The sequence below is a fragment of the Larus michahellis genome, chromosome 7, assembly GCF_964199755.1.
Source record: "Larus michahellis chromosome 7, bLarMic1.1, whole genome shotgun sequence".
NCBI lineage: Eukaryota > Metazoa > Chordata > Aves > Charadriiformes > Laridae > Larus > Larus michahellis.
Window position 1 is genome coordinate 33,951,223 of NC_133902.1, and position 26,340 is coordinate 33,977,562.

Genomic DNA, 26,340 nt, shown 5'->3' on the forward strand with positions numbered 1-26,340 from the left:
ACACCCCGCTCCCCCCACCACCATCCCCACCTCCGTGCCAATTAATTCGCTTTGTCTAGGTGACCAGCCCGGCTGCCCCGCAAATGAGCGCCCGGATGGGCCCTGGGGCCCGCAGCGACACCCCCGCCTGGGCAGGGTCCCCGCGGGCCGCGGGCACAACATTTTGGGAAGCCAGCGGAGGCTCAGGGACCCTCGTGTATCCCGGGGACAGGCTGGGGGGAAAAGAGGCGGGGGAGGGGAGGGGTGAAATTTTGGGTGCTACAAGAATAGGCAGCAGCAAAAGCTCATCGGAAGGGAGTAGGGGCGAGGCAAGAGGCCAGGCCGGGCAGGGCGGGAGCGGCGGCAGAGAAACCCCTGCGGAGGGGCGCGGAGGAGCGCAGACGGGCAGGCCCGCCCCCCCGCCCCTTGGCGTGCTCATCCCGCCGGTGCCACCAGCGAAACCCCGGTGTGTGTGTGTGTGTGTGTCCCGGCGGGGGGGTGAGGCGCGGAGAGCGGGGCGCGGGGCGCGGAGCGGTGCGCGGGGCGCGGCGGCGGCGCTCGGGTGGAGCGCGGGCGCCCTCTGGCGGCGCGCGGCGGCGGCGGCAGGCAGCGCCCCCCGCCCGGCGCTGCCCGCGCCGCCGCCGCTCCCCCAGCCCCGGTGCCGGGAACACGAACGGCCCCGTCAGGCCCCGGTGCCACCGCGGGACACTCTGCGCTCCTCAGCCATGAGCCGCTTTTCCTTTGATTTCTGGGGTTTTTTTGGGTTCCATTTCTTCCTCTCTCTTTCTTTCTTTCTTTCTTTCTTTCTTTCTTTCTTTCTTTCTTTCTTTCTTTCTTTCTTTCTTTCTTTCTTTCTTTCTTTCTTTCTTTCTTTCTTTCTTTCTTTCTTTCTTTCTTTCTTTCTTTCTTTCTTTCTTTCTTTTATTTTTTTTTTGCCGGTCGGAGTTTACAGAGCCATTTTCTTCGCACATTTCCATGACCCTCTTTTTTCTTTTTTTTTTTGTTTTGTTGCTTTTTTTTTCCCCAGCGCTATAATTAACTACATACAAAGAATGCGCCTCGTTTACACATGGCAGCCAGGAAAGACGCCTGAGCTTTGAAGACCGCTGCTATCGCGTTTTCGATCATGTTTCCCCCACATATTACACCGCGAATTCTCCGTGTGTGGTAGTTTCGGAGTTAATACGGGGGGTTTTGTCTCGAACATGTTATTTTGTTTGCCCGTGCGTTTATGTATTTATGGATTGATTTATGGAAACGAAAGTAAAGATGAATCTTTGTTCGCCCCCCCTTCATCCCACATGCCTGTGAATTATTCGGTGTAATGCGTGTGCGTGTGCACGCGACTGTGCATATGTACCAACATGGATTAACGCAACCAACGGATAGGAATTAAATTATTGTTCGGTTTGACACTAAAAATAATTTCCACGGAAGAGCAGCGTTTCGTCTTTCAAGACGTTTGGTTTTCCTTCTGCCATTTTGAAATAAACGCACATAGTATTAGAAATAGGTAAACAAAGAGGAAAAAAAAATAATAATAAAAAAGAAAACATATAAGGTAAAACCTGTCAATCTGCCTGAAATAAAATACTGAAAAGAGATGGTGGTGGGCTTGGTGACAATTTCTTACCAGAGCCTCTACTGGAATCAACATAATAGTGTTGCGTGGCAAGAATCCTGTTTACGTGTTGTTAGTTATAGATTACCCTCCCGTCATGGTTATTTTCGAAAATATGAAGAATAACACCGTAGGATTCGTCGCAGTAGAATATCCAATAAAATACATTTCAACATATCAGTGGACTTTGTAAAATCCCTCAGTTTCCTGACCTTCGGGTCCTTTTTGAGTCTGTTGCCTTGGCCCAACGCTGACATATTGAAATTTATAGTCCAAGATTTTAAGACCTAGTTTGTCTGCATTTTTTTGCTTTTTCTCCCCCCTCTAACAAACACAAACATCAAAATAAGGTGGTTTCAAAGAAAAGCGCCATAGCATATCGTAAACTCATTAGGTCCAGACGTCTAGCCATCTCAATGGTTTTATTATACCACGGTTCTTCCTGTTTTAAAAGAATTATAGGTATCTTCTCCACAATGGATGGGAAGCAATGCAACACCTTTTCCTGGCACTGCATGCTTTTGCCCTTTTTTTTCTTTTTTTCTTTTTCTTTTTTTTTTTTTTGTTTTTGTACAGAGGTAAAAAAACATAAAACACCAGGTCTCTCAGCTCTCCCCTTAATCTTGAATTAACCGAACTGCTCGTAAATATTTACGGGTCCTTCATTTTAATGGTTGCTCTTTAAACAAAGCATTTTTTACAATGAACTTCATCTCAATTATCTTGATAAAGTCATGTGTGTTTATAAATGCAGAAGGCATGAGGCGCGTTACTAAATGAGCTCTCGTCAACAAAGCTGAGCGTTTGGAAGCAGCCGTGTGTCCCCCCCCAACACCCCCCCTCCCCCCAGACCTTCCCAACCTTCAGATTAAAGAGCGCAGAGGTTAGAAACGGGGAGGGGATAAAAATTAAAAAAGAAAGGTTTTGAGCGAATTTGCATGATTTTTCTTCACGGGCCCGGGAGGACGGGTGCGGAAATATTTCCTAAATTATCCCAAGAGATGGCTGGTGTTTCAAAGACCGCTCGCACCGCCGGCAGAGCGGAGCGGTGCGGCAGTAGCGCGCACCTACGCGGCGCGGCCGAGGCCGGCCTCTCCGCCACTGACCTCCAAGAGCAAATAGCCTTTAGGCGAAGGAGGCGGGGGAGGAAAGGGCTTTTCCTCCGGCCTTTGTGGCTGCCAGAGGTGCTGCTGCCCCGGCAGCGCGGCCGGGCTCTCCCGCGGCCCCGGCCCGGCGGCGCTGGGCCGTCGGCGGGATGCGCGAAGGCTGCGCGGGGGCTGCGCGGTGGGGTCAGCGGGCGCGGAGGGAATCGCGAGGGGTGCACAGATTTCTCTTCTCACCGCAGGGCTGTCGTTCGGTCACGGCAGACTTTATTGTGTAATAACTGACAACAATTACAACAGGTCCGTAGTTCGAGACACGGGGTGGTTAATTAATACAACAGTCACCGGGGGCAGGGACGCCAGCTAGCCGAGGGACCGGGAGACGTTAGGCCTATTGCGAACGGCTTCAAGGATGAGACAACCTCCTAAAAGTGCACTAAGAGGGGGGGAATAGCTCGTGGCCTCGCGGTGGCATCTATTGCGAAGGAGCGAAATTCAGACCTAGAAAGCAGAGGTTTTGGGTAAGGTTTCCTCTTGGTTAATCGTGGACAACTCAGCACCCCCATTGATTTAAGCGGCTGTAATTTAATATATATTTTATTATCGTAATTATAATTAATTTCCTTACCTTTATTTTGGCAAAGTAACTATCTAGACTACATCACTTTTAAGAAACATGTCAAACATTTAACATCAGATAGAGTTCCCAAAGCTAACGTGCACTCACAATATCATCAACCAAACGGTCTGGGAAGGGCGGGGGGGGGATGAAGCGACTCTGCAAAACACGTTGGCGAGCAAGACAAAATTTCCCAAAATACCTGACATAGACCACGTTTCACTTCTATCTAAAAAAAAAAAAAGGGGGGACCTGATTGATTTAAAGTTCCCGGGGTGGGGGGGCACGGGAGGAGGAGGAGAAACGTATGGGGGGCTGAGAGGGCAGGGGAAGAATAAAACCAAACAAAACAAAAAAAAAAGGCAAAAGCCAACAACCAAAAACCCAAACCCAAAACAAACACCAAAAGCCCCAAACTCAAAACTAAAATAATATTCCCTAACTGCGTTTCTACCCCAGCGTTAGTCTCCTTTATTGCCTTTCTCCTTGTTCATCTTTTTCATTTTCATTCTTCTGTTCTGAAACCAGATTTTGACCTGTCTCTCTGTGAGATTTAAAATCCTAGCTACTTCGTAACGGCGGTCTCGGGTGAGGTACATGTTAAAGAGAAATTCCTTTTCCAGTTCCAGAGTTTGATACTTTGTGTAGGGACAACGCTTTTTCCTCGTTGAACGAGCGTGGATCCAGTTTGCTGCAGGGTTATCTGGAAGAAGGGAGGTATATAGGGAACGGGGCGGGGGGGGAAGAGAAAGGTCGTTAAATTAATTTAACGAAGGATGGACTGTTTTCACAACTTTGGAGGAATTATCATAAAAGCCTTAATGCCCCAGTCTGTTTACTGTACAAATGATGTCTTGATGGTAGGTGGTTATGTGGAGTCTTTTATGGGTGCTTGTTGCTGCTTGCGCTGGGGTAGGCGTCTAGACGTTTTTATAGGTTAGTAAAACTATCAGTTTTGCACATTCGAGCCTTACAGGTTTCAGCAATAAATCAAAGGGGCAATTTCTTTCTTTCTTTCTTTCTTTCTCTCCCTCTCTCTCTCTGTCTGCCCCTCTCTCTGCCTCTCTCCCTCTCTCTCTCCCCCCCTTTTTTTTTTTTTTTTTTTTTACTTACTTGGGTCAAGTTGCTGCTGTTTCTCCTCCTTCAGATCGCTGCTCGGGCTGGGGTTGTGGCTGCAGGCGGCGGGGTCCTTGGAGCTGCCGGCAGCCGCCTTCTCCCGGGGCTCCTGGAGGAAGGAGCTGCACGTGTACTCGGGCACACCGATCCCCTGGGACTCCCGGGACGAGGAGCACTCAGTCCTTTTGGAGGAGGAGGAGGAGGAGGAGGAAGACGAGGAGGCGGCTGCTCCCGTCTCCGGCTTTATCCCGTAGTGGCGCCCGTTGGAGGAGCCGGAGCTGGACGCGGAGCCGCCGCTGCCGCCGCCGCCGCCGCTGCCGCCGCCGCCCGGGAAGCCCGGGAAGGGCTCAATCCAGGAGCGCACGTAGCGGCCGGCGTCGGCTGCCCCTAAGTGGGGCTGGTGCATGTAGGGGTGGTAGATCCCGGTCATTGCCGCAGACGGCTGAGGGTGAACCGTGGACCAGGAGGTGGAGAACACGGTGGATTTTGGTGCAAAGCTACAGGAGGAAAAATCTGAACTCTCTGCAACACCTGATGGCCTGGAGGTCGCACTGTGACCTCCCTGGACGAATCTACTCCCGTAAACTTCTTCGCTTTCATGGCCTATGAGAGAATCGACATAATAGTTACTTATGGTGCCACTAGACGACATTTTAGGCTCCCCTCTTAGTCATATAAAAGGTTACACTGTTAACTGTATATGATACCCTCCCGGAGAACAATCGTAGTATTTTGCAGACTGCAACCCTCAACCATTGGTTGCGGAGCCCACGTGATCATATTTACCAATACTGCGAGTAAATCAATCCGCTAAACTGGGGCTGCTGTGATTAAAAAAAAAATCATCATCAACAACGGCCCCGCACAGCGCGCCGCGCCGGGGCCGCCCGCCCTGCCCGCCCTGCCTGCCCCCTTGCCCGCTTGCCCGCCCGCCCTGCCCTGCCTGCCCGGCTTGCCCGCCTGCCCGCCCTGCTTCCCCGCCTGCCCAGCCCGCCTTCGCTGCCCGTCTGCCTGCCCTGCCTGCTTGCCCGCCCGCCCGCCTGCCCTGCCTGCCCTGCCTGCCCTGCCTGGCCGGGGCGCGGCGGGCGTGGCCGCGCTGGCAGCCCACGGCCGCGGCGGGCGCGGACTATTTCTTCACCTCCTCTTGAGTGATTTCTGCCATTCATTTCTTAATCAATGAGAGGCAGGGTGTTTAAATAAATCCAACAGCCTTGGCTTGCTAATCACACTCCAAGCTGCTGAGGAAACCCGCTGGGAAAGGGGGATTCTTGCCTGTAAAAACAAACCATCGCAAGCTGGGACTGTAACGACTTCTCATAAAACAGGAAAATGTTACAGTAAAAGCACATTGCGGTACTTCCATATTTCAGAGCATGTGCGGGTATTATTATCCGCTCCCCCCACCCCCCTCCCCGGACTGAAAGTTTCCATGGAAAGGATACACTTTTTAAAAGAGATGCCCATTGTGTTGTTTTAAAACAGGTGGAAGACCTCTGTAATGATTTTATGCCTTTCAATAAAAATTTTATGAGGTGTATTTGATTATAGATTAATGTGTCCCTAATAAAATGGACGGATGGAAACAGCAAAGCCTGTGTCTCCGAGCACAACTGACGTGTGGCTGAACACATGCTCCTGTATCTGCCAAACTTTGGGGCTACACAGCTCCAAAACAGCCCCCCTTAGGGGTGCCCGGCACGGCCCGGGAGGGGACGCGGGCAAGCGCTGCCCGGAGGAGGCCGCCCGGCCCCGCAGGCAGGCGGGCGAGCAGGCAGGCATGCAGGCAAGCTGCCGCTGCCCCCCGCTCGCCGGCAAAGCTGCCTCCTCCGCCCCTAGTTCAGGGGGAGCCGGGCCGGGCCGCGCTGGCCACGTTCAATGCCTACGTGAGATTTTTTTTTTTTTTTTTTTTGCCCCGCTTTGCTTTCTCTTCCTTCCCTTCCCTCCTCTCCCTTTCCTCCCCAGCCCGGTTGTCCTTCCCCGAGCGAAACGGTGCCCGGTTAGAATTGAAATCTCGGTTACCCATGGTCTTCTGCCCACGCCGGCTCTCCCGGGCGAGGGACGGTGGCTGTGCCGGGATCTGGAGGAGACGCAGAGGGTTAGTGCAGAGCCCCAGCACGGCCCGCCGAGGGCACAAACAACAGCGCTGAGAAAACACTTCCTACTCGCGGCCCGGTGTGAGGAAGGGACTGAAATTCCTGTTTATTTAATGATTTATTACTCTCTTAGGTTGTTTTCTTCCTTTTTTCTTCTCTCTCTTTTTTTTCTCTCTTTTTTTTCTTTTTCCTTTTTTTTAAGCTTTTTTTTTTGACATCTCACTTCAGCATTTTCCTTTGCGTTTTCGTATTTCTCTCATATTTTTTTTTTTCTCTAGAGGCTGGGTTTGTGGTATGGCGAAGGATTGCCCCTCGCTTCACACAAATATAAATTGATAAAGCAGGCAGATTAGAGTGAGCCTCCTTTTTTATATACGTTAAACACTTGGTATGGAGCCAGCTAATTACTTTCCACTGCTGAAACTTCTTTGGTGATGTAGCGACTGTCTTTAGAAGGAAAAGAAAAGACGTTCCAAATGTATGCAATATTTAAGGGGGGGGGGGGTTGAGCACTGTTTCGTTGTTTGTTTTCGAAACGAGAGCAAGCACAAAACACCTACGTACTTGCGGCTCCCGCAGCTTCAAAATGGTGATGCTTTGGTTTGAGGAAAATATATCTTTGCCCTACGAGTAAACGTGCACATGAGAAACTATTAGCTTAAATTAAACACCAGCGACAAGAGAGCAAAACGCAACGCCACCAGCTGCAAAATGAGCAGTATCAGTGCCACCAAATCAGACAACATTGGCACTATCTTGCGTTTAATTTCTTGATTTAGAAACTGCTTAGGGGAGGAATGGGCGTCGATTGCGAGCAGGCTGGCTTTCCAGCGCCAACGGTAGCCACGCTGTTTTTCCAGTACTGTTTGAAGGTGAAAGTATGCCCAAGTATTTGCACTTCAATTTGGAGTCATGTTCATTTGCAAGCCATTTGCAGTTCTGCTTAGTATTTCTGCTCACACAGGCACTCACCCGCTCTCTCTCACCCACACGCCCTTCCTCAGCTTCCAGCGCAGAGCCCTGCTAATAACATTTTCCAGCTATGTACAGAAAGGGTTAAGAGTCGTGAACTTCATTCTCTGAATGTGTGCTACTAAAATGGAATTGCGGGAAATAAAACGATCTCTGAGCGAACAGAAACGGTGCAGGGTGACAAAAGTAGGTCTGAAGAGGCTGGTGTACTTTTGTAAGCACGCTTGGGAGCGTTTCTGCTCAAAAAAAGCCAACCCTGCCAGATGTTTGAGGGAATATTTTCCCATCCACCATCTTCTGAAAGCTCTTGAGCTGACCAAGAACCAAAGTCCTTAACATTTACTTATACCCAGCTTTGCATTTGGTATGATGGTTTTTTAAAGCGAGTAAAGACACGAAATCAAAGCCTACACATTGTAAGCACGCAGAGAGACTGATATTTTTTAAATCAACATACGAACGTCAAATAAAATGACACACATATTGCTGACAGCTTGTAGTAGAAAGATTTTTTATCACTTACCATTTATGAGTTGATTGGATGAGGATGTCCAGTTTAGGTCATAAGATTTTACTACGTTTTTCTTTCTGTTTTTTTTTTTTTTTTTCCTTTCTCTCTGTCTTTTTTTTTTTTTTTGCATTCAGTTTTTCAGACTGCGAACATCACACAACATTTTATCAATTAATCATTTGTTTACAGGCACAATTATAAATGAATTAAGTTTACATCATTTCCCGCACCAGTCTCCACCCCACCCCTAAAAAAAAGAGGAAGGGGAAGGAAAAAAAAAAAAGAAAAAGGGGAAAAGAAAGAAAGAAAACAAGGCAGGCACACACAAAGACCAGAAAATGGCAAAGAAGGTACATCAGTCCAAAGAGCTGCTGATAGAGAAAGTTCAGGAGACCAACCTGCATCCATACTTTAAACATTTGTAGAAAACCAAAGGAACCGCAGTAGTTTACAGAGTTTATTGCATTATACATGCGAACAGAACATGCACAAGAAGGACATATTGCTGCTGAACGACTACTATTCCACATATGCACCACAAGGAAATGTCTACAATGGAGAAGAAGGAAATATTCCATTTTACGAAGGACAATCTCTAAGTTCATTTGCGAGGATAGTTACATTATAATGTGCTTCTCTTTCCCCCCGCCCCCGAAGTTTTCCCCCCTTCTTTTTCTTAAAGTATTGAATGTACTCAAAACGTTATGGCCCGTGTAACAGCCCCACATAAATACCATTTTGTTAGTAAAAACATGAAAAAGTCACATTGCTTGGATGTTCGACAGTTCCAATAAGTTAAGACCAAATGATAATATTCAATAATAGTTACCCTGCATTACGATGAGAACAAAAATAAATTACACGTGCTAGGTTTTATATATACTCATCATAGTAATACATATTCACTTGCAGCGCTAAAAGAAGGACGAAGAGTCACATTCTATCAGAAAAACAAAACAAAACAAAACAAAACAAAACTGGAAAATGCCGGGTTTTGCCAGAGTCTCTCCTGCCTTTAGCAAGTGGCGGTGCTGTGCCCATTCCTCACTGGTGCCCCCCCCCGGGGTTAGGGTTTAAGAGAAGGTCAGATTAGCGGTCAGTTCCCGGATTCGGTTCTCCCTGCTCATCTTCTTGAGCTTCATTCTGCGGTTTTGAAACCAAATCTTGACCTGCCTGTCAGTGAGGTTTACGCTCTTACTGATCTCTAGACGGCGCTCTCGAGTGAGATACATATTGAATAAGAACTCTTTCTCTAATTCCAGTGTTTGGTGTTTAGTATAAGGACACCTCTTCTTTCTGCCACTCTTTGCAGTTAGCCAATTGCTTGTTGGAGTATCAGACTTGATTTCCTCTATCAAAATCAAAGAAGAAGAAGAAGAAAAAAAAAATCAAAAATACCTCAGGCTGTTAGAGTGTACCCTTGGCCATGACCCCTCCTCTGAGTGTCTGGCAGATATGGTGGATGTGGGCATTAAAACACAGCTGGGGCGAGGTGTGGGCACAGAGAGGGGACCTTCTGCCAGGCTGGGGTCGCCCGTCCCCGCCACACGGCACCCTGCCTTGCGGCTGCCCCGCTCGCCTGCCCCGGCCAGAAATGGGCTTGCAAGTTTTCAGCTGGCGTTTAGCTTTTCAACAATATTTAACCTGCCATCAGCCCCATGGCCACTTTTTAACGGGTCTAGCCTCGCCATGGCCGTCTCGGGCTCCCACGACCCTTGCTACGAAAATATCCCAATTACAAAATACCCTCGCACGGTATTTTGAAGCAGCATCCCCCCAGCCATCAGCTGAATTACACAAGCACACCTAGGAGCAGACATAGACGTTTTTCCAGCCAAAAAGATATACAAGAAATTAACACCCTCTGCCTCGATTTTTTTTTCTTTTTTTTTTTTTCAATTTTCCTTTTAGATTTCCCCCCCACGCCACCAGAAAGAAATCTGCCCCACATCAACCTAGACCTAGGCTGTTAAATATAATTCAGATAAAGAGAATCTCCATGCACACGTAGGGTAAAAAAATCGACCTAGAGGTTGCAAAGTACATTTTGATAGGAGAAAATTTCCCGTTTTGGGATTCTTCGACACACGTCGTTTGAAAGGAAGGCTTTAGTGCACTTTTAAAAGGAAAATAAAACCAGATTACCGCCACCTTTAGCTTTCAAACGCATTTCAAAATACTGTTGCACTTTTGGAGACCAACCCAAGGTTATCTAAAGCACCACATTGAAATATTCCACCTTTGGACCAGGCAGACAGCGGGCTGCTGCTTTCATTGTGCATTTGTTTCCAACTTTACCCAGACTGGTAGCACCTATTCCTCACCTATTTTAATAGGATCGTAATTAACTTTAAATGCAATCAAACCGCAGTAAGGCTCAGTGAAAAAAAAAAAAATAATAGCAATAATTAAAAAAAATGATCAGCGAAATATTACGAGAGAAAAGTTGAGCTGGTCGTATTTTACAACCTCCAGACCTGCTTTTTTAGAGATATGGGTCTGCTTTTGGCTGCTGCAGCGCATTAAGGAGCACACGGCTATATTCCCCGCATCAGAGAGGCGGTCTGCATGCACGGGAGAGGCAGATCTCTACAGAAAATCTTTGGACCCTTTTGTGTAGCATTGTTTTGCCTGCCAAAATCTTCAGAGACACAGCACCTGCAGCCCGATACTCCTTAGCATTAAATGTGATGGCTGTGATGCTCGTTAGTATATTCGAGCGTGCTTTATGGTGCTGGCGTGTTGGAGTTACACCACGGCACGGCTTAAACTCGGTAATACAGACCTTTACTCTCCTTCTCCTGGACTTCTGGGCTGGACACGGAGCCTTCGGGCAGGCAGCTCCGCTCGTCTTGCAACGTGGACTTGGGCTCGGGACTTTCCACTTGAGAGACTTTAGCGGTGCTGTCTTGGTTGTTCGGGTTTTCATTCATTTTCTTTTCCAGCTGAAGTTGAGCAGATATCTGCGGTTTGGAGCTGCCGCGAGGGTTTAACTGTAACATTACAGTTGAACTCGTTTCAGGGCTATTATTGTACTCTTGGGTTTTCCCAGTGGCGTAGGTCTGGCTCAGTCTAAAATATCCTGGGACGGGAACCTCGGGGTTCTCAATGGGGCATGATTCAGACACCAGCCTCTGGTAGGAAGGGACGTCTGCAGAAATGAGTTTGGATCTCTTATCGGAATACATGCAGCAATTGCTTTCTTCTTTAATATTTGTAGTGAAGGAACAAGTGGGGACCTGCTGTGTAACAGGTTGCTCTATTCGACAAGATCTGTTCGGGTCTGTCCAAGTGTCTACTTGAGGTATATAAGGATGTACATTCATACCCATATTTTGGTGATTAACTTCTCTTTTAGCCAGAGACGGAAGGAGTCCACAGGTTTGCATCCCATACGTCCCAATGTCTGTGCTAGGTGGCATATACATGCTGGCGCTGTTGGAGTAGAAACTGTCACTCCTGCACGCACTGATGAGAGAATCTACTAAAAAAGTATTAGCGGCAGGAGAGCTGTTGGGAAAGGACATTTTGGGGCGGAATTTGAGGAAGAGAGATTGTGTCCTTTGTAGGCTGACATCTCTAGGAAAACATTCCCGTGTAATTGCGGATGCCTCCGCGCGACCACATGACAGCCGGGCCAATGGCAGGGCCCGCCGCCCCGCGCCCCGCCGCCCCGCCGCTGACGCGCCCCGCCGCGCCGCCCCGCCGCGCCCCGCCGCGGTCAACAGCGCCCCCTAGGCCGCCGCCGCGGCACCGCACCGCCCCGCCGCGCCCGCGCTGCGGCAGCCCCCCCCCTCCCGGACCCCTCCGTCCCCAGCCTTCCCACCACCCCCCCCGCCTTCACCCCTCCGCGGGCGCGGAACCTACCCCAACCCACCCCCCCCCATCGGAAAAACCGCGCCTGCCAGCCATGGCTGCGCTACTGCCCCCCCCGCGCTTCTGACAAGTGCGGGGACAAAAGGTTGCGGGATTTATTAAGGCATATTAAGGAGAATCAGGGGCGATCAATAAAAGCCTCATCTACATTCTTGGGCTACTTGGTAATTTTCTTGCTTCTGAAGCTTTTTCGAGAGTTATACCCTCTGTTGCCGCGCACGGGAAGATATTTTATTAACAAATCAATCGAGACTTTGTAAAGGATAAGATTAATAGTTAAGATTTAGCATAATGGCGTTCGCGTTATGAATTATTGAAAATTATACTATTGATTTTTTCCCTCGCTGCTAACCGAGAAGGTCAATTTTTGTTTTAACACAAATCGTCAAATATTAAAAGCTAGACTTTTGTCATAACTCGAGTTTTATAGGGAGGCTACATTCCTAAAATTATTTTACAATGCTCTCTCCCGACCGCCTGGGAAAAAAAAGAAAAAAAAAAAAAAAGTGGGGATTTCACTTGCCCTGGAAACTGAAAGCATCATAAAGATAATTTCTTCTTCTGTAATATTGCTCATTAAAAACATACAGAAACTCGTATCCTCGCTGCAACTCTTCGAGCAACTTTTTCTTTCCTTTTTTTTTTTTTAAGATGAAGAAGAAAGATAAGTGCATCTGTATCATATATATATGTATGTATTAAAAAAAAAAATACCGAAGGCAACAGTAACTGTCTACATGGCAAATCCAATTTTTCCGTCCCAACATTTTAAATGTGTTTTACTGTTCCCCCCCCCCATTTTGTACATATTTACACCCGAAGCTATTACATTTTAAGTAGTGATGGTACAAACTGTTTATTAGTCCTTTCCTTTTCTTTCTTTTCTTTCCTTTCCTTTTCTTCCTTTTCTTTCTTACTTTTTCTTTTCTTTCTTTTTATCTTTTTTTTTTTTTTCTAGAGTGTTCTCAGATATTTCTTATCTGGGACGCATGCTGTCAAGGACTCTCATCCAGACAAAGTGAACTTGTTGATAATTTTTGTTTCGGATTCATCCGCCTGTTTATTTTGGGCCTTTCTACCATCATAACACCCTCTCGGATCCCCGGGAGCAGGCAGCACGTGAAAGGATTTTAAAAAATTTAAATGCGTCTTTCGCACAGCTGAAAACATGCGTTTTCCACCGGCGTGGATTTGAATTTTCCCCCGTTTCCTGGCATTTGGATGTTTTGCACTTTACCGCACACTTTACACTGCTGGAAACAATAACCCTATTTAAAATTTCGCTGTGGCAATGAGACAGACCTTTTAAAACCTTATCGCAGCTGTTCAAATACAACATCATTGTCAGGTTAAGAGCCGGTCTCTTTTACAGCCGCAGCCTCCAGCTTCTGGGTTGCCGGAGAGTTTAAATATTACCTTAGTAATATTCGCTCGCTTTCGAGATCTTTTCGCAGCATCCCCCTGCGCCTGGCGCGGCCCCCCCGCCTTGCCCTCCCCGGGCACGCTCCGCCGCCACCGGGGGCTGAGCAGAGGACCGGGCTTTTGGGCGAGATGGCTATTTAAGATCATGATCAGAGCCATTGCTAAGATTTGCCTGCGCCGGGAGAGAGAGAGAGAGGGAGAAGCTGCGGCGGAGCCCACGACGCTCCCTCCGAGCCCGGCGTTTCCCCCCCTTGGTTTTCTAGCAATTTCCTCTTCTTCAACAACAGCCCGGACAACCCACAGAGTTTAAAGAAACAAAATACTATTTTCCTTGACGCAGTTTAAGGCTCGACTGTTAAATCTAATCAGGAATTTTATGCCCATCAAATGGCTCTTTCATAATCTTTATTTACACTTTAAGAAAAGGGTGTCCCAGAAATATCCCGGCTGAAGTATCAGCCCAGAGGTTTGCAGCGGGTTTCGCCCAACAGTAAAGTTAAAACAATAAGCAAATGCTGAGCCGCTTTCCACGCCAGCCTGGCTGGTGCTAGGGAAGCTCACTCCCTGGCTCCTGATTAGACATGAGGGCTCTTTGATTTTTTTAATTGAAAATATGAATTTCTTGCATGTCACTACACGGAAACTCAGATGATGGCTGTGAGGATAATGATTTAAATATCGTATTCAGCACTGGCAAACAGCTCCGTAAGACCCTTCGCTCACGATAAATCATGAGGGTTTTTAAAAACGGGCAGCAATTTTTTATTGAAAATGAACAGTAGGAAAGTTTAAGTTTGATGTAAATAGAAGTTGAATAAACATGCGAGAGCCACTGGGGAACTGGGGACTTAGGCTCTGGGCATTTAATGTCACTCTTGTTTTAAATCATATTAAAATGGAATCAAGTAATTAACATTAATAAATAAATCAATATTGTGCAATAAATGAGATATACAATCTACATTAATATAAAGGTTTTGCTCTCAGAGCCCCATATTTTTCCGAACAAGGGAGGAAAAAAAAAAGAAAACCTCAACCAATGGGTCCATGCAGATGTAAATTACTGTTTGTAATAAAGCATAGGTGGACATTACAGTTTTCTCCTCTAGCAAATGTCAGGGCTAAAAACTTGAGGTTACCAGACGTGGCAGCCGGGCTTAATTTTCACTGCCTTATCTTCCTAAACCTTATTACTGGTAATATGATTTTTTTTTTTTTGTCTCGGCTGTGCTGAGGATTCTCATAGTTGCAATTTGCTGTGTTTGTGTCTCGTTATGGGAGGGGGATGGGAGAGAGGTACGAAAGAGGCTAGATATTTTGCAGATGCCTTCAGTAACAAAGGTACTGCGAGAAATATCTTATTTTTAAAACAGGCGGGAACCCAGGAAGCTTTTAGTAAATTTCCTTTCATTTACTCGATTTCAGCATTTTATTTAGGGTCTCTTTAAACGCGCGGATTGTATATTTTATGCCACGCTGTTATATTGCAGGGATATTGAAGAATAGTTTTTGTTTAAGGGAAAAAAAATTGGCTACGATATTGTGTCCTTTCTTCTTTTAATAATGCAACTGTCACGTTGCCCAGATTTCTATGTGCCATATTTTCATAGAAAGAGTCGGCGTCTGGGCTGAGGGCTCAGATTCCCTGGAATTTTTTGACCGAGGGCGTGAGGGGGGAGAAGGAGGGGGGGAAACATACTGATGACATTATGCCTTTTCCTAAATATGAAAGCTTATAAAATAAACAAAATAGCACGCTGGCCATTTCTCCAAAGGCGTTATTTCTGAGCGTGGGGATCGCACAGTAGCACTGACTTCGCCCGAAGCCTCAGCCCTTCCCCTATTGTATTTCTCTATTTCTCTGGACACAGAAGTGCGTAACTGATATGATGAGGTTTTTTTTAGCGTGTAGTTTGGTCGCCGATTCTGCCCTTAGCCTCAGTATTTGGGCTGCACATTTATCTTTCGGCCGATTCCTGCCGCATTTGCAGCTTAATCAGAAAATAAGCAAACGCCCTTTTTGTTCCCCTTAAAGGACAAGCCCAAAGACGTTTGGAAATAGCTCACAGCTTTTTCTGTCTAAAGGAATGAAACAGAGAGAGGGGTAAAAAACAAAAAAATTTTTGAAAAAAGTGTAAAAGATGTAGACTCTCACAGAATCATCACTTTTACACGATGATTCAAAAAAGAAGAAAGCGGCGTTTCCATATCCCAGTAAACATTTTTTTTTTTTTTAATTAACAGCACATCCTGCCTCCCATCACTCGTTCATGTTCGCTGAGATCGGCCTCACTGTTATTGCGAGGGGTTAAAGCACCTCGTATGGAGACTAATGGGGTTGGGGTTGGTGTGGGCTCTCACAAGGAGCACTCCCACGCCAAGAAAAACAAACAAACACAAAAACTTCGCTAAACGTTTCCCTCTCGAAACGGGTATCTCCACCGAGAGACCAGGGGCTTTTCCTTCGGGCTCCGGCTGCGCCTGCGAGGGCTACCTTTGGCGTCAGGGATCCCGAGGATTTCAGATGGTACAATGCCATTTTATTACCGACGGAAAGGCTATTTCTAGGAAACTGTTAACAATGAACTTCTAAAAAAAAAAAACCAAAAACAAAACACCAAAAGAAACCCCAACCACCCAGCAGACAAAGTGCCAACAAATGCTTTCACGAGAGACGGGGCTTTAAAAAAATGCGGAGTATGGCTGAGCCAACGAGAAATAGATGTCGATGAATTCTGCAAATAAGCAGAAAGCAGCGAAGCCCTTTCTGTCTTCAGATTCTGACCAAAACTGCGCACTGGAGGGAAAAAAAATAAAACAGAAAACCAGAAAAACGGAACATGCTCGGTCACTGGAGAGCGTCCAGGAAATTCATAAGCTTCCCTTTAATTTTCTAATCTTTAGTTTCATTTTAATAGATCTCCATAGTACTTTTAAGGAAAGGGATTTAATTCAGCAATGCCTTGGCAAGGTGATGTTCGGATATTAAAAATATCTTCTTTTCGCTTTAGTCTCTCTGTCTCTCTTTAAAAAAATAAGCACTCTCAGGATCTAACGTTAATCTCGCCTTTAAATAAGGTATGTTTTTTAAATTATGATTTCTGTACCTAGAGGTTTATTTAAGAAAAGCCTCAAATAAGAATCGAAGATAAACTGTGGAAACGCATGGTTTTTATATTACTTTTGTTCATCCGCGTTAAGGCTGTCTTAAAGAACTAAATAGATTTTCGTTCTAGGGAACGAATTCTGAATATCACTGGGTGTTTTTCTTTCTTTCTTAAAATTATGGGATTTTTTTAAAGCTCGGATGCATTATAAAAGATTACGACCCAAAAAGAAAAAAAAATTCTTTTAAAGTGGCATATTTCTCCAGCACGTCACGGTTATGGGTTATTTGTTTAATAAATCTTTTTGATGCTTTATTTTCTCATTTGGAAGGCCCTGAAATCTTATCGTTACTTATATATTAGATATTTTATTAGCAGTGGAATTATTATTAGGGGGGAGAAGCCGGTTGAGCACCAGGAGTGCTGTGGGCATTGCAGCACATGGGCGCGCCCTCCTGTGGCCGATGGTCGCCCAGCACCGGGGAATTTCTTCCCCTCCCAGGCTCTTTCTCCTCAGCTCAATTCTCTCTCCCGTCATGGGTTTTTTTCCCTTTCTTTTACAAATAGAAACTTAAAACTGCTATCACTGAGCATTTATGCAAGATTAATGCCAGGGTGTTTCGGTTTCCGCGGCCGCCTTTTGCGGTGTCTTAGCATTTTAAAGGCGTAATAGTCCGCTAAAACAGGCTGCTAAAAGCGCTGCAGGAAACAGAAAAATCAAACGACTCGTTCTCGCCCTGTGGATTAAGGCTGGGGAGAGGCAAGAGAATTTTGCTATAAGGTCAGGCGAAATGCTCTGAGAAATTCCCCGCGACTTTTGCGCATTGCTAATTAATGGGCTTTGTGGGCAAACGCACAGCCGCAGAAAAGCTGCCAGGGAAATATCCTCCTTCTCCCTAAATTACGAAGCATTTCCTACAGCCCCCGCATTATTATTATTGTTTTTAAGCGAAAAAAAAAGAAACTAATTTTTATAGAGCTAAAACCAAAAATAATAAAAAAGGCGATTTGAGGCGAATTCCCGGAGCGCGGAAGAGAAAGGGGAGGGAAACAGGGAGCCCGCCGTGCTTCGGATGGCGGGGACCGGAGCGGGGGACGCTCCCCGCACGCCGCGGAGGGCTCACCTCGACCCAGCTGGGATTTTTCTCTGCGTTATGATGCATTTGCTAATATGGCCAGCTATGCGGTAATAAGCGTGTGTGTGGTTGTGCGTGTGTGAGAGAAAGAGAGAGAGGGAGGGAGGGAGACAGAGAGAGAGAGTGGGTGGTGGTTGAAAATAACAGAGGAACCTTAAGGCGCCTAATTATTCAGAAAGGTTAAAGGTGATGACCTTGACATTTTGGAAGTTCAAAGGCAGACACTTATGTTTTTCTTGCTAAAGAGTTTAAAAATTATTTTTTTTTGGTCATGCCTCCCTCCGCTTCCAATTCTCGATTTTTTGAATTATCGGCTTTTCCTGACTTATTTGGGCACTTTTGCCTTCCCTGCGCGCGAGCGTAGCGAGAGCCGCTTCGTCCTATTCAAAAAAGGCAAATTCTTTTCTCACTCCTCGCCTTTATTGCACATTGCGGAAATCTCTTTTTCACCCACCAGAAGGTGTATAATATAACCCAATTAAGCTGTTTAGAACCTCGGGTTTTATGGTGTTGTCTAGACAGTTCAAGGTTTTGTAAACAGCCCAGCCAGGTCACGCAAGATAAAGCGCGGCGAGGCGCGGAGCGGACCTCCGCCGGTGCCGGCCCCCGCGCAGGGCCCGCCGCGGCCGGGGCACCGGGCTGCGCACCCCGCTCCCGGCCCAGCTCCGCGCTCCGCTCGCCCTGCCCAAGGATGATTTTTCAGAGCTCCATCCCTCTGCCTCCAAAGCTTTTTTTTTTTCCTTTTTTTTTTTTATTTTTTCCCCCGCTAGTGCCAATTGTTTATAGCTCCCTCTTGTCTGACTCGCTCCGAGCCCTCCGTCTTTCTGCCTTACCCTTCACTAACAAGTAAACAGTCATTGGCGTTGGGAATTCTGGGCTTACTGGGAGCCTGACGAGTTAAAAAAAAAGGGGGAAAAAAAGCCTTTTTCGTTGCTTACAGCAATTGTAGTACCATCAGAAGTGATGGGCTGCAGACAGCCATGTTGGCTCTGCCTCACAGCGAACAGGGAAGGTTGCACATACCTACAAAGGCAGAGTTAGACATCTAAACTATTATTTATTTAAAATGCATTTAAAATAACCCGACTAGGCTTCCTCCCGTTATTATTTAGCTGAACTTGGCTCTAGCCCGGGAAACGCTAGGATCCTTCGGAGATGGAAATCCATACAGTGCACGGAAGTTATAACCTTAACTTTACTAGAAACCATTTATTCACATGAAAAAGACAGTGGCCCATGCTTTTGGATGACAATAGAAACATATATATATATATTTTATATATAGCGAACGTACATTTACCATCTCTTAAATAAACCGCATTCACTTAAAGGGAGGAAAGTGTTATCCTAGCTCAAAAGCAACAACACAGCCCCCCCCGAACTCAATGAATTGTAAGCAAAAACTACCAGACACACTGCAGGTCCATTGCTGGTACTGTGGGAGAGGAATAAAAAGCACCTTTGGCGAGAAACACTTGAGAGTGGACAGTTGGATTTACCCTAGTTTTCCCTTATCAGGAATCTGCTCCGCCAAGCCCCGAAATCTCCAGTGGCCATTCAGTGTATGGAGTTGCACATGAAAATGAAACTTTGAGTTCCGCAGGGTGGATGTGTCACGTAAACCAATTTATTTTTGCATTCAGATGGCAGGTCAGAGGGACCGAGATTTGTTTTTCTTCTTTCTTCCTTTTCTCTTTCACTTTTTAAATTTTTTTAATTTTTTTTCCTTTCTTTTTTTTTTTTTTTTCCTCAAAACAAGGGATTCCCAGTGAAATATTGGAGTCGATCTCTGTTCAGTTTCTTTTCTTTCATCCTTCGATTCTGGAACCAGATTTTAACTTGCCGGTCGGTGAGGTTGAGCATTCTGGACAACTGCAGTCTTTTCTCTTTGTTTATGTACACGTTGAAGAAAAACTCCCGTTCCAGTTCTCTTATCTGATATTTGGTATAGGGACACCTCTTTTTCCTTGATCGCTGGGGAATTGCTGAAATTCAAGAGAGAAGAAACTGATTTATGCTGCTGCTACGAACACGCTCAGCTAGGAAGAGATCAGAGACTTTGTCAACATCCCATTGCCTGGAAAGCAGCCCTCTAGCAGTTCAAAAAAATATTCCTGGGGCTTTTACTTTCTGGGCGACTTAGCAAAAAAGAGAATATTTCCCAACTTCTCCTTAAAAGAGAGCACTTCGAGCAATACAGAGAGATATTTAAATGGGCTGGAAAAATTCCAAGTTTCTCAAACTCCTCTCACCCACCCACCCACCCACCCCCCCCGCCCCAAACAAACTAAGATCTTAAGCTCTAAATCGAAGGCAGCTCTGAGCACTACCTGTGAAATCTCCCCATCTTCCCCCCCCAAATCAACAATTTAATAACAATTAATATCCTCTTCCAAGAATACCTTAAGCCCACCTAAATTGGTTTCCTATCGTAAACACGCTTTACAACGGTAAAGGAAATCTTATAGGATATATAAAATCCTTTGGATGCTTATAAAATTGCACATAAAATGCGGCTTGACAAAGTGTTGGCCTTGTACTCTTGCCCCCAATTTACTACTGATACCTACCTGAACTGTTGCTCTTCTCTGCAACAGCCTCACCAGAAGGGGAATCGGCGCTGTTTGCTGGTGTCACTTTCTTCTCTTGGCTGGAAGGTGTTTTACTACAAGTGCTGTTCTGGGCTTTCAAGTCGCCCTTCTCCGCGTCCCCCTCGCCCTCGGAGTGCTGCTGGTACGGGGGTCCGGGGGCTGTCTCGTAAAACTGGTCGAAGCCTTGCGGCAGGATGCCGTTCCTCCCCACCGAGCTGTAGAAGTTGGAGGCGGCGGGAGACGGTCCGTGGTGGCCGCAGACAGGGTCCGTTTTGAATAACATTTCCGTCCTCCTGTTCGCAGGCTGCAGAAAGTCTCTGTGCATCACCTCTTCAGCTGAGTAATAAGGAGCATAACTGCCCCTATACTGCCATTTGCTGCGCTCTAATCCGTATTCCCTGAATGCTACTTCGCGCACAGGTTGGACATGAGGTAAATTAGAAGAATAAGGAAAAGTCATTTGACAAGACGAGGATTGCGACAAAAAAGAGGGTTTCGTCGAGAAATCTGAGGGTGAGACGTAATAAGCGCACCCTGGCAGATACATATTGGATGTGCCGTGACTGCAATCGTCAAACTCAGTCATGTCTTCCTTTTTGCGATTGCAAGCAACCAGGAGGCTTCAATGCATTGAACAAGATCCATCTATTGCACAAGAGGGTTTGGACAGGATCAACTAAGAAAAAATCCCCACCGTGTGCTGACGTGCAATTCATCTTGATTGATTCTAGTGGTAATTATGTCACGTGACGCGATGTAGAAATGTCCTTATATCTATATCAGCCCCTCGGAAAGGCTCCTAAGATCTCTCCAAAGAGCCCTCCCAGCACGGAGAGCCGAGCGCAGCGTTTGTACAAATATAGACGGTTTTTCCCCCCCGCACACCCCCTCATCTTTCCACCGGGCGATGAGATACACGTAGGTGGTGCGGTAATCACCTGGGGCCGCGCCGCCCGGGCAGGCGCCTGCCCACCGCCGGAGCCGGGCGCGGAGCCCCGCGGAGGGCAGCCCCCCGCCCGCATCGCATCGCACCGCATCGCCGCCCCAGCCCGGGCTCCCGCGGGCGACGAGGTGCGGGGGTGGGGGGGGGGTGGTGGGTTACACAGCCGCCCCCGGGGAAGGTAGCCCTCCCAGCCGGGCACCCGCCGCTGGGAAACGTGATCGCTCCTCGTTAGAGGGAGCGATGTTGGCTGGCCGCCGCGCAGGCAGGGGATGAGCGGGGGTGATGGTTCACTCAGGAAAGCGAAGTCCCATTCACGCGTACCGGTGCATCTGCCCGCCCGGCTCCAGCAATCCACAGTTGGCATCCAAACCCGTCACGCAATTTCAAAGCCCGAGTCCCGATCACCTCGCTTTTCCCTCGCTTATAAGCCCAAACACTGAGCGCTTGTCTCAGGGCGCCAGAGACAAACTGAACTGAGAAACAAGCAAACAGAACATCTCTCAGTAGCCGGTTTTATGAAAGGGAGACACTTTCGGGCTCTTATGGAAAGCAAAGGGCTAGGGCAGGAATAGAAGTCCACCAAGCACGGTTTCCTTGGGAAGCAGAGCAGCACACAAAGTGACCTCTGTTCCCGTGTCTCCAACTCCCACCAAAATGTTCATTTTCATTGGAAGGGAACAGCAGGGTTGGGAGCGGGAGACACGCACAACACCCGCCAGCCCCGCGGCCGCCCTGCCTTCGAGGGCTCATTTTTTGCCAATTTTCTTTTTCTCCTTGAAATATGATTTTACATAGACGAGCACAAACCAGGTCACAAAGGCTGAAAAGAGAATAAACAATACGCGCCAGCAACAGCCCTATGCTCGACCAATTCCTCATTCCAGAAGCGTTTGCCAGCTCTCTATGGGAATGCCTTTTTCCGTCACTGTACAACATAGCCAGAGTAGCCTCGCCACATGCCGCTCTCCAAATAAACCCGAAATCTGGGCGAGCTCTCCACGCCGAGCAGGGTCGCCCCCTGGCCACCCAGACAACCCCCGGGCGCTCCGGCCAGGCGGCAGGCCCCGCATCGCCTCCAAAAAGGCAACCTCCAAATCCCACAGCACGCAGAGAGCCCGGCAGGTAGGGAACCGGCCCCAAAGACCCGCGGGCAAGTGGGGGGAAGGCCCGGGGGGCTCCCGGCTCTGCGAGGCGGCGGTGCCCGCGGAAGACTCAGCCAGGCGCCTCCTGCGCGCCCCCGGCTCCGCGCTGCGGAGCGGCTCCGGGGGCGGGAGCCCCCCAGCCCGGGCTGCGCCCCGCACCCTGCCCCCCGCCCCGCCGCCACCGGCACGGCCCCTCCTGCCTCCCCCGGCCCCCCAGAGCAGGCGAGGGCTGCCCAAGGGGCTTCCGCACCGCACCGCAGCTTGCCCTTTCTAGAAATCAAAAGACCAAAGCCAGGCAGATAAGATGAAACTCATTCCTTTTTTTTTTTCCTCCTCTTTCTTTCCTTTTTTCTTTTCTTTGTACAGTATGGTATTTTTTGCCTTGGTGCCTTGCTCGCGAACCACCTCAAACGCCACACATTGCTCTCAGTAGATAGACTCCCGCAAGGTATCACCAGAAATCAAGGCACAAAACCACGATTCCCTCCCTTTATCGGTAACTTTCGACCCTTCTCGATTCTGCTGCAACACATGAACAACCTCCTAAAAATGATGCCTGCGCAGTTAAAATGGCTCCTGTGTCACTTACCACCCTGAGCTTGCAGCAGAGCAGGGCAGGGATCCGTTTGGATTGTGCCCCCAGGTTTCTGATCGCCTATCTCATCAGGAGAGATGGCTCTGGGAACCTATGGAGCTTCATTTTCTTTACCGTTCAGACAACTAATTACACCTTAGCCAGAATCCTTCACCTTTCTTTCGATGCAGCAAGCCTAGCATCAATTAAATTTTGGCGCAGGAGCCAACCGGTTTCAACTAATTCAAGTTCAAAGACATGGCGACGATTTGTTAATACGAAAACAGCCCTTTTAGGAAACAGTCCCTTAAAAAGCGATCTAATTTGGGAAATGTGAGACCAACATCGCAGCAGAGACCTCGCTGGAATAAGGCAGAGCTGGGGGTCCCCGCCTGCCAGAGCATTTTCACCCTGGGGTCCGTTCCCAGCCCAGCTCGGAGCATTACCTATCCCCCCACTCCTTTTTTTTTTCTTTTTTCTTTTTCCTTTTTTTTTTTTAATCTCCTTACGCAGATTAAATAGCATCGAAACATAAATGCACATCATGTACACAGTCAGGCGAATACTTTACCGTTAGGCGTCTTGAAACATCTGCAACCGTTGCCTGGAATTACCAAGTATTCGGGTCCAAGTGACATTTCCAAAAGCCCTCCGTGGAAATTAAGGCGACTTGCATAACATTCAGGCTTAAAAATATACCCGGTCCGGCTGGAGAAGATGCGGTATTTTTGTGCCACCCAAGATAAGACACTAACTTGACCTTAACTTTGTTATGGCGCCCCTAGTATCTGGAGAACGTGAACAGACACTGTCTGGCAGCTCTCGTAAAAACCGACTGGAGAAGAGATTCTGAGTCATTTCATTTATTGCCACTACAGTTCTGCAAGAAAGCTTTTCCTCCCTGCCAAACTTTAATTATTTATGCTCTTTTAGGAAGCACAAAGGCATCCAGAGCCATTCCCAACAAGCCGAGTTGCGTTTGCAGCCTTATCAAACGAGGAGGAATGGAGAGCCCCCCCTCGGAAGGGCTTTATCACGTTTAGGCTGCGGTCGGAATGCAAAGATAAGATGTTTATGTTGGCGTAAATAAAGGGATGGATGGTCGCCTGCATGCTGGGGGGGGACGCGGGCGTGGGCGCAGCAAGCGGGTGCCCGCTGCTCCCCCCCCCCAAAACCTCCTCGCACCCCTCCATGCACCCACAAAGCCGGGGCAGGGGGGCGAAATACAGCTGGAAGGAGACCCGAAATAATCCAGCCGGAGGGCGTGGGGGTACATCCACCTCACCCGGGTGCATCTCCCGCACGCCCACCCGGCGTGCCTCACACGCGTGTGCGCACATGTGCCCATAGGGCGGCTCAGGCGGGTGTGGGCAGGCAGGGGCGCGCAAGGCAGATCCGCGCAAGGCAGATCCGCGCAAGAGAGATTTGCGCAGGGCAGGGGCGCGCCCCGTCCCCGCAGCTCTGCCACACGCGTGTGTGCCTCCCCACAAGCCCGCAACGGCTGTCGTCGCCCGCTGCTTGAGAGGAAGAGCTGAAACCTGCAGCATGGGCACGCGTGAAATCCCGCACCATTTTCTCCCGCCTGTGTGTCTAAAGCGCCGTGCGCGCCCGCAAATCTGTGCGCCTGTGTCTGCGCACACAGGGTTACACACAACAGGCGCTGCCGAAATCAGCGCATCTATCTATGTACGGGCACATACGCACATACCTATCGCACGTACTTTGGCATCATATCTCAATTTAGATCCTACCTCCTCTGTTTGTTTTTTTTCTCCTTTCGTGGGCGATTTGGACTAGAAGCTTTACCACAAGCCATCGTCGTGCATCAGACACGTTTAATAAATAATCCATTGCCTTGCACATCTTTTCACCCGAGATTCCTCTTCGGATTTCACATCACCCGTGTAATAAAGGGACTGGTTGTAATGGGGCGGGTTAGGACAGGGAAGGACGGCATAAAGGGTCCATTTCTCATGGACTGTAGCCGGCTGAATAGTATTCCAGGAGGGAATAAGAAAAGGGGCTTTATCTAGTTTTTGCTTTTCTCCTGGCTTGCATCATTGGTGTTGCTTCTAGTTTTTTTAATTAGGGAAATGCTACTGAATTAAGCGACTTTTATTGTCCGCAATGCGCCAGCTCCCAGCAGAGGGGCTGAATGCCTGGAAGATTTGGAGGGACCCAGGGGTGGTGCCTCTGGCTGTAGGTGGCTAGGTGTGCATCTCCCCCCCTCTCTCCCTCCCTCCCTCCCTCCCTCCCTCGGGGAGCTCTCGCCCGGCGCTGCTTCACCCCCGCTGTTCCACTGGCAGAGTCACCCCGCCATGAGCGAGGTAGGTTTTTTGTCTGCTTTGGGCAATGCGGTGAGAGTGGCCATTCTGGACGGCGAGAAATGCGCCCCCAAGTTGGGCTGTTTTTCCTTCTCCCTCCCGAAACACCACCCGAGCGTTACCTTTGGGGGCTCTCTGGAAAGCTTTCGGGAAGATGGCTGTATTTCTGCCCTCCTAGAAATCCGGCTTTTACCTCCAAAATCATCTGGACCACAGTGCCCTTGCGAGCAGTACTTGCAAGCAAAGGAGTGGGGTAGGAGCAAAGTTCAAATATGCCTCTTTATGAAATAATGAGTTTATTGCCTTCAGGAAGGCAATAGCCCCATGTAAATAGGCAGCTGCTTTGTGCCGTTCCTTGTGGTTGTTTAGCCTTGTTGCATACGCCCCGACCAACCATATCTGAGCCTACTTTATATACCAGAAAATAACGCAGGCTCCGCCAGCGTAATTATTATTACTGTTGGGAGAGGCAACCGAAGGCTTTGCGTGTGGAAACGCCTCTTCATTAGAAACAGATTTAGGTGGTAATTGCAGCCAAAAGGCGTTTTAATCCGGACCTAAAATTCCGTGAGAATTTTATTTATTTTTTTATGTTCTGAAGTATCAGACCAAGGCAATATCTCGCATTTCCCCTGGCTCTGCAGCTCCGGCCAGCCCCGGGTGCTCTGGTGCTGCAGAGGCCGGCTGGAGGCTCCCGGCAGAGAAAGCCTGTCAGCAAGATGCGGGGAAAATCGATTTCATTCTCCTCCTAAAACAATAATCAAACGGCTTGGGCAAGGCTCCCAGCCCCTCTGCTTGGGTTATCCTCTGAGGTTTGTATCTGGGCAAAAAACCGAAAGCGTCCCCCCCTTTCCCTCATAAAACCTCTGCGGAAACAGCCATGGGGACGGGTCTCAACAAAATAATCAAACCCACCAAGGCCTGCGGGCTTTTCCCTCTCCTGTGCCTACAGCACCTCGGGGTGAGGGGAGGGTGGTCCCGGCTCCCCCCAGTTCGGGCCCCTGCCCCGGCCCCGGCCCCAGCCCGCCGCGGCCTCGGCACCGCCCGCTTTCCTCCGCCTGTTTGTTTGGGGCTGCGCTTGGACAAGGCCAAAGTCAGCGGCGCTGGAAGGGCAGGGCCTGGGCCGGCCACCTGGGGCGTCACCGGCGGCGGCGGCGCCGCCCGCACCGGCTCTGCCGCCGCGGGACCCCGCGCTCCCCCAGGGCCCGGCT

At 48.4% G+C, this 26,340-nt stretch overlaps 3 protein-coding genes across 3 annotated transcripts; all 3 read right to left on the minus strand.

Moving 5' to 3' along the window:
• Positions 1-2,949: 2,949 nt before the first annotated feature.
• HOXD9 (homeobox D9) lies at positions 2,950-5,178 on the minus strand. Its single transcript, XM_074594498.1, has 2 exons — positions 4,436-5,178; positions 2,950-4,025 (listed from the first exon to the last, which is right to left on the minus strand). The coding sequence occupies exons 1-2, from the start codon at positions 5,088-5,090 to the stop codon at positions 3,784-3,786; spliced, it is 897 nt and encodes a 298-aa protein (XP_074450599.1). The 5' UTR covers positions 5,091-5,178; the 3' UTR covers positions 2,950-3,783.
• A 3,909-nt stretch (positions 5,179-9,087) lies between these two features.
• HOXD10 (homeobox D10) lies at positions 9,088-11,541 on the minus strand. The gene is made up of 2 exons (XM_074594721.1): positions 10,800-11,541; positions 9,088-9,365 (listed from the first exon to the last, which is right to left on the minus strand). Exons 1-2 carry the CDS (start codon positions 11,539-11,541, stop codon positions 9,088-9,090), a joined length of 1,020 nt encoding a protein of 339 aa, XP_074450822.1.
• A 7,402-nt stretch (positions 11,542-18,943) lies between these two features.
• On the minus strand, positions 18,944-20,732 carry HOXD11 (homeobox D11). The gene is made up of 2 exons (XM_074594992.1): positions 20,126-20,732; positions 18,944-19,540 (listed from the first exon to the last, which is right to left on the minus strand). The coding sequence occupies exons 1-2, from the start codon at positions 20,730-20,732 to the stop codon at positions 19,305-19,307; spliced, it is 843 nt and encodes a 280-aa protein (XP_074451093.1). The 3' UTR covers positions 18,944-19,304.
• Positions 20,733-26,340: the final 5,608 nt, after the last annotated feature.